The 7,164-nt window shown below is 51.8% G+C and overlaps 1 protein-coding gene across 1 annotated transcript; it reads left to right on the top strand.

The window, feature by feature from the left end:
* The first annotated feature begins 744 nt into the window (after positions 1-744).
* On the top strand, positions 745-6,141 carry LOC122404151. Its single transcript, XM_043408075.1, has one exon. It carries the CDS (start codon positions 745-747, stop codon positions 6,139-6,141), a length of 5,397 nt encoding a protein of 1,798 aa, XP_043264010.1.
* The last annotated feature ends 1,023 nt before the right edge of the window (positions 6,142-7,164 follow it).

Below are 7,164 nucleotides of genomic sequence, written 5' to 3'. Positions count from 1 at the left end.
GCCGTTGGCACACCTGCATCACACCGTGCCCGTACGCACGCCATAAGGTGGTAAAAAAGGGCCGAGGAGCGGGTACGGTTGCAGCCTTACAACCTCCACCCGTTACCCTCTCCTACGACAGTCAAAACCTGCAGTCGAGGAAGAAACGAGGTTGAATCTCGTCTTCCCAAAACTGCAATAAGAAGTTCCCTTTAAATTAAGAATTTAAAGGGAACGCACAACATATACAGTCCACTAGCTTAGCCGCGTAACGCGACAGCTGATTTTCCCGCTCCTGAGCGCGACGAGCATAATCAGGAGCGCGTGTATATTAAAACGAGACGGAAAGCGTGACTCACGTTGCCGAATATTTACACATCGTTCCGTCTCTTTTCGTTTCAGAACAGCGTGACACGAGCAGCCGCCAGACGACGGCCAGGCGGATCACGCGTCGCCAAAATACATAAACGGCTGTATTTCAAGGGCCAAATAAAAAATAAAAGACGTCGTCGAATTTTCGACGACGTGAAAATCTATATAACGTGTGATAATTACTTTTCCATCCTCCTATTCCCTCGTGATCCGGACCCCCGTTAGACGAGGTTCTCAAATCAGTGTTTGAGCCCTCCACATTCTAACATAAGGTCCTTCGAGCCGGATCCATACGAGGTTGAAAGGAATAAAGAAAAGTACATTTTCTCACACGTGTGGAACTACCCACGTAAAAGGTTTTTTCGAGCGGTTTAATCCTCGAAAACGCTCACTATGGCCGTATCACAGCAATCCATAGAAATCGATCTCGATGACGAGATCGAAGACTTGGTCGATCTATGTGGTCAGCTCAAACGGTTGGGTGTAAACCTAAAAAAGTTGGGACGAGCGAAGTACTCAGAGCGTTTGCTTGAGGAAAAACACGAGCACGCTAAAGAAACTTGGCGTGAGATACGCACTAAGTACGCTAGCGTGCGTAAACAAATACCTGCAGCGGAAAGACCGTCTCACGATCTTTTCAAGCTAAATTATATGAGGCATGCCGAGGACGATTTCCAAGATTTTCAGGATTTCGTCCTTACTGAACTAGGCCGACTGAGTGCTGAGTCGAAACCAGCAATGTCGGAAGTTCAGTGTAGTATACCGATCGAGCTCCCGAAGCAACGATTACCCAAATTCGGAGGGGATCCTCAAGAATGGGAACATTTCGAGGATCTGTTCACCTCCGGGGTCGTACGAAATGCAGGACTGTCAGATGTGCAAAGATTGCATTATCTGAACGCCTGCCTAGAGGGACCCGCTCTAGCGTCCATTGCTTCAATCGAGATCGTCGGTCGTAATTTCTCAGTGGCGTGGACAAGGTTGAAGAACACCTTCGGCCTCCCACGCATAGTCACGGGAAAACTGCTGGATAAGCTCCTGTTCCTAAAACCCATTGACACCGGTGATCTGGCCAGCATGCAGCAGATCACCGTGGGTTGCACGCAGGCACTCGCTGCCCTTGACAAAAAGGGCACGCCCGAACAGCAGCGGGACTGGCTACTCGCGCATTGGGCGAAACAGAAGTTTTCGCCGGCGCTCGAGTTAGAGTGGCAAAAAACGCTAAATCTCTCGACAGAATATCCTACGTTTGAGGACGTACGAAAATTCATCGAGATGCACTCACGCGCACTGCTCTCCATGGACGAGAAGCGCCGCGCGGTTGCACTTGCGTCTGTCACGAAACCAAGCGCACGTAGTCATAGCGCGACTCGGGAATCGAGATCGGCCTCGAGACACGTGCGCAGCCATAATGTTGTCGTGGACAACGTCCGGGCGGAAAAGCCACGGGAAATGTGTCACGACAACAGGCACAGTGGGGCGACGTCTATGAAATTATGCGGATTCTGTAACGGGCCGCACAAATTGACGCAATGCCAGAACTTCGTGCGATTGACTGCTAAAATGCGCAGTCATTACGTAAGAAATCATGGGTGGTGCGTACAGTGTCTGGGCACCACCCATATAGGCACGAAGTGCAGAAGCCCCACGGCATGCACGAAGTGCAGCGGAAGGCACCATCCCCTGCTGCACTTCGAAATATTCCGGGAATCGCAATCTCAGCCGTTACCGGTAAACGAGTACGGCGAGAGAGAGGAAACGAGCTCACGAGCCCCTCCCCGGCGGCCTGCGAAATCCAGGCCACACACCAAAACCTCGTCGAGCACAAACACAACCAAAGCCACGACGTCGCACTGTACGACGTTCGGTACAGGTGTACCGAGGCCCGTGTTGTTGGCTACGGCTCGAGTGCGAGTGTATGGGAAATACGGTGCGACGCGCATCGCGCGCGCACTGCTAGATCAAGGTTCGGAAACTTCGTTTATTTCCGCAAGTTTGGTGAATGACCTCCAACTTGTACGAAGGAAAACCCCAGCCACGGTAACGGGCTTGGGAGGAGACCGAACGACAACGATCAAATACAGTGTCGGGATGTGTCTCAGCGCGAAAAAAGGTAGAACACCGACCTGTACGGTCGACGCGTACGTCGTGCCCAGAATCACGACCTACGCACCCACGTCCTTGAAACCGCTCGGCTACGAAGCGTTCCGGGACCTACCTCTCGCCGACCCCGACCACAACGCTGATCAAAATATTGAAATTTTGATCGGCGCGGACTTATATGCACAGATTATGCGACCGGGATTCCGTCGCATAACAGCGGAAGGTCCGATAGCCCAAGAAACTGCATTCGGCTGGGTTATTTCCGGACCGATACCTGCAGTGGGCAAAACCCAGAATCCAGTACGGACGCTACACTGCACCGTACTCGAATCGCTGGATAACGCCATTCGAAAATTCTGGGAAACGGAGGAAATTCCCGCAACCTCGGTGCGTACAAAGTCCGAGGAAGATTGCGAGGCATTTTTCCGAAAAACCGTCGTCCGTGACGAAACTGGGAGGTTTCTAGTTCGACTCCCTTTCAATTGCCCGAGACCGGAGGAGGCGTTAGGAAATTCATTCCATATCGCGCTCTCGGCACTCACAAGGCTACGAAAGAAATTAGACACGAACCCGGTTCTCGGTAAAGAATACTCGGAGTTTCTAACCGAGTATGAGTGGCAAGGTCATATGACTCGTATCGAGCCTATTGACCGATCCAGACTCTATATACCACACCGAGCGGTCATACGTACGGACAGTACGACCACAAAACTACGGGTCGTATTTAATGCAACCAGTAGGACGACTGGAGGTCGCTCCCTAAACGACATCCTACACGTAGGTCCGAAATTACAAAACGACATCACCTCGGTATTGACGAGGTGGCGTTTGTATGAATACGTGTTGGTGGCCGACATCGAGAAAATGTTTAGACAAATTCTCGTCGCCCCACAGGATCGTCGATTCCAATGCATCGTATGGTGCGCTCCAGAAACCGAACAGCTGAAAGCGTTCGAGTTAAATACCGTGACATACGGAACGGCGTGCGCCCCGTACTTGTCGATGCGTACCCTTCTCGAATTAAAAGAGCAGGATGGGAAAAAATTCCCCTTAGCCGCTCCGATTCTCGAGAAGGACATTTACGTCGACGATGTATTTATGGGAGCACCAGATAAACCCTTGCTGGAGAAAATTCGCAAGCAAGTATGCGAGCTTCTGCAAGGGGGTGGGTTTCAGCTGAGAAAGTGGGCAGGAAATTCGCCGCAGCTACTGCAAAATATCCCCCACAGCGCTCACTCCCACGCCGTAGACCTCACCTTGTTCGAGGATTCCGAACTAAAAGTGCTCGGTCTACGATGGATCCCGTCTGGAGATTATTTTTATTTCAATCTCCAACGGTTTCAACCATCAGCAACGCCGATGACAAAAAGGAATTTGTTCTCGGAAATTGCCAAGCTGTTCGATCCGCTCGGCTGGTTATCACCAGTCGTAATTCGCGCGAAGGTTTTGATGCAGTCCCAATGGCTGGAGAAAATCCAGTGGGACGACCAAATCTCAGCGAATACGCAACGAACGTGGAATGCGTTTTGCGCGGATTGGAGCAGCTTAAAGAAATTAAAAATTCCCCGATGGATACGTTACGGAGCAGATACTGTGTCCGTGGAGTTGCACGGATTCTGCGACGCTTCACTCGCAGCCTATTCCGCCGTCACGTACTTGCGCGTGACGACGACAAACAATGACGTTTTTACGACATTAATGATGGCAAAAACGCGGGTGGCTCCGATTAAAACGCAGTCCATCCCCGTTCTGGAATTGAACGGGGCTGTGCTCCTCTCCGAGCTCGTCGTGCACGTAAAACGGTCACTGTCCTTGAAGGTAGACCGTATTATCTGTTGGACAGATTCTACGATTGCACTCGCTTGGTTGAGAAAGCATGCGTCTACATGGAAGGTTGTGGTTGCCAACCGGGTGTCAAAAATCCAGACTATGCTTCCGAACGCTGAATGGTATCATGTTCCCACCCGCTCAAATCCCGCAGATTTAAATTCGCGTGGAGTAGAAGCGGCGGAACTTCTTCAGTCGGAACTTTGGATTTCCGGGCCGTCGTGGCTTCGACAGGCGGAAGAAAGTTGGCCAAAAATGCCCGCTTCACTCGAGACCGAGGAGGGTAAACGCGTTTCGCATACCCTTGTAGCAACTCCGGAGAAAGAATGGGAGTTTGTCTTCCGATTCTCCAAATGGAATAAGCTACTACGCGTCACCGCCTACTGCCTTCGGTTACGAAGGGCACGGGACGGAAAGCGTCGGTCATACGACGCCAAGGTTGTCGAAGCATCGGAAATGCGGCGTGCAACGGAAAGAATTGCACGCTATTTACAACGCACGCACTTTGCAGACGAATACCAATGCTTGAAAAAGCACCGTATTATCCCTGCAAAGTCTCCATTAAAAAGCCTAAACCCCTTTCTCGACGACAGAGATGTCTTAAGGGTGGGTGGAAGGTTGGAGAATGCTGCATTAACATGGGAAACCAAACACCCGATAATTCTGCCAAAGCACCATGTTTCGAACATGATAATAAGGCAATGCCACGTGGACACGTTGCACGGGGGTTTGCAACTGACCATGTACACGGTGAGACAGAAATTCTGGATCATCGGAGGTCGTAACGCAGCGCGTACGGTTATCCAAAAATGCATGCGATGCGTGAGATGGAATGCAACCACCTCCACGCAGTTAATGCAGGATTTAATACCGGAACGCAGCCGAGCAGCTCGACCTTTCTCGAACTGCGGAGTGGACTATGCGGGACCATACCGAGTCCGAGACTCCGCAGGGCGTGGGAAAACGGCTCATAAAGCTTACATAGCAGTGTTTATCTGTTTCGCTACAAAAGCCGTCCACGTCGAACTCGTTCACGATTATACCACGAGTGCATTCCTGGCCGCCCTTGACCGATTCATCGCCCGTCGAGGAGTTCCGTCCTGCATGTTCAGTGACAACGGAACAAACTTCGTCGGAGCGGATAGAGAATTGAGAGAGCATTTTAATATCGTGTATAATACACACGAAATGCGGAGTACGTGCAGCCAGAAGGGTATTAAGTGGAAATTCAATCCACCCAGTGCACCACATTTTAGCGGTATGCAAGAAGCCGGCGTGAAATCGGTGAAACATCACCTAAAACGCATAATCGGCGACTTCACTCCCACGAGCGAGGAAATGCAGACCTTGCTCTGCAAAATCGAAGCGAGTTTAAACTCAAGACCGATCGCCGCATTGAGTGATTGTCCCGAGGACTATGCACCTCTCACGCCGGGCCATTTTTTAATCGGATGTCCGATAAACGCACTTCCGGTTGAGTCAGTGGAAAATGAAAATCTCTCGCGGCTCACGCGATGGAGAGCGATTCAGAAATTCCACGAGCAACTCTGGAGACATTGGACGCGTGATTATCTCATGCACCTCCAAAACCGCTATAAGTGGCGTAACGCTCAATTGCAGTTAAAACCAAACGATTTGGTTTTAGTGCAGAACCCTCTTCTACCCCCCAATCAATGGGAAATCGGGAGAATCGAGGAAATATTCCCGGGTAAGGACAGGCTCGTGCGGGTTGTAAAAGTACGCACAGCCACTTCCACCTACACACGACCGATCACACGTCTGTGTAAATTGCCCGTGGAAGAGTCGACACAGACAAAGACGACGCTATCGGGACAGAAGAAATCCCGAATCACAGGTTAGAACGAGACAGGAAGTGAGATCCGCCGTTGGTAAGAGCAACGGTGTTGATTACCACATATCCCGCGTCTTGGTGACAATCGGTGAGAGGGGAACCTATTCCCTACCATCCCGGTAACAATTAAGGAAGGGAGCGATTCGCGCGCGTCCTAGGTTTTAAAAGCAGGACCCGTCGGCCGAATTCGCTTAGTTCCAAGTTACACGCGGAAACATTGAATCAAAAAAAAGAAAACATGTCTTCGAGCGATGAAAGCGTCGAAACGGTGGTGGAGTCGCCACGCGACACCCAAATCGACGAGCAGTTCGACCAATTGCTCCGGTTGGTCGACACCAACCGCCCACTACCGGCCCCCCCGGTGACGGAGGGACCACAGGCCGGAACGTCGGCCACCGTGGAGACGCCAGCACCGGCCCAGGAATTCATCCTGAACCTGGGTCAGGATGTACTAAGGATCCCCGCCCACGTGCCGTGGACCACCCGGAGGATGAAGGCCAAGGTGCCCGGAGGCTTCTTCCGATTGAAGTGGGCGAGGGGAGGGCGATTGATCGCCTGTAACTACCGGGCCAACGACGGCCCGCCACCCCCGAGGAGTACTGCAGGCCAGGCGTCAGGAGCGGGAAGCCGCCCGACGCCGCCCGCACCACCCACAAGGAGGGAGAGCAGGCCGAACCGGGCTCGGGGCAGGCAGAGGCGCCAAGGGCCCTCTGGTGCCCAACGTGGGGCCGAAATCGACCAGGCCGCGCTGCAGGAGGCGGTCCTAACAACCCTCCACATCCTGGAGGCAAGACGGGCCATCTCTCGCCGTTAAGTAAGTACCTTAATTTTTCAATAAATTAAGTGTATGTCGACCTTCTCGGAAGCGGATCAAACGTGACCACGAATTACCGCTCCTCTGGATTATTGCACGGACCGTGCAAGGGGGGCGGTATGTTTAAATATCGCGTTAATTCGATGCGTATAAGAATAGTAAAATATTATTCGTCACCCGGTATTGTTTTTCTGCGTATGTAACCGACTCGAGACTG

Source organism: Colletes gigas, unplaced genomic scaffold (assembly GCF_013123115.1).
Source record: "Colletes gigas isolate AHSC1104 unplaced genomic scaffold, ASM1312311v1 Colletes_gigas_Sc00109, whole genome shotgun sequence".
NCBI classification, from domain to species: domain Eukaryota; kingdom Metazoa; phylum Arthropoda; class Insecta; order Hymenoptera; family Colletidae; genus Colletes; species Colletes gigas.
This window is presented reverse-complemented; position numbering and strand designations above follow the sequence as displayed.

Bases quoted from the DNA above. Each gene is read 5' to 3' on its own strand.
- LOC122404151 (XM_043408075.1), top strand. From the start codon at position 745: ATGGCCGTATCACAGCAATCCATAGAAATCGATCTCGATGACGAGATC.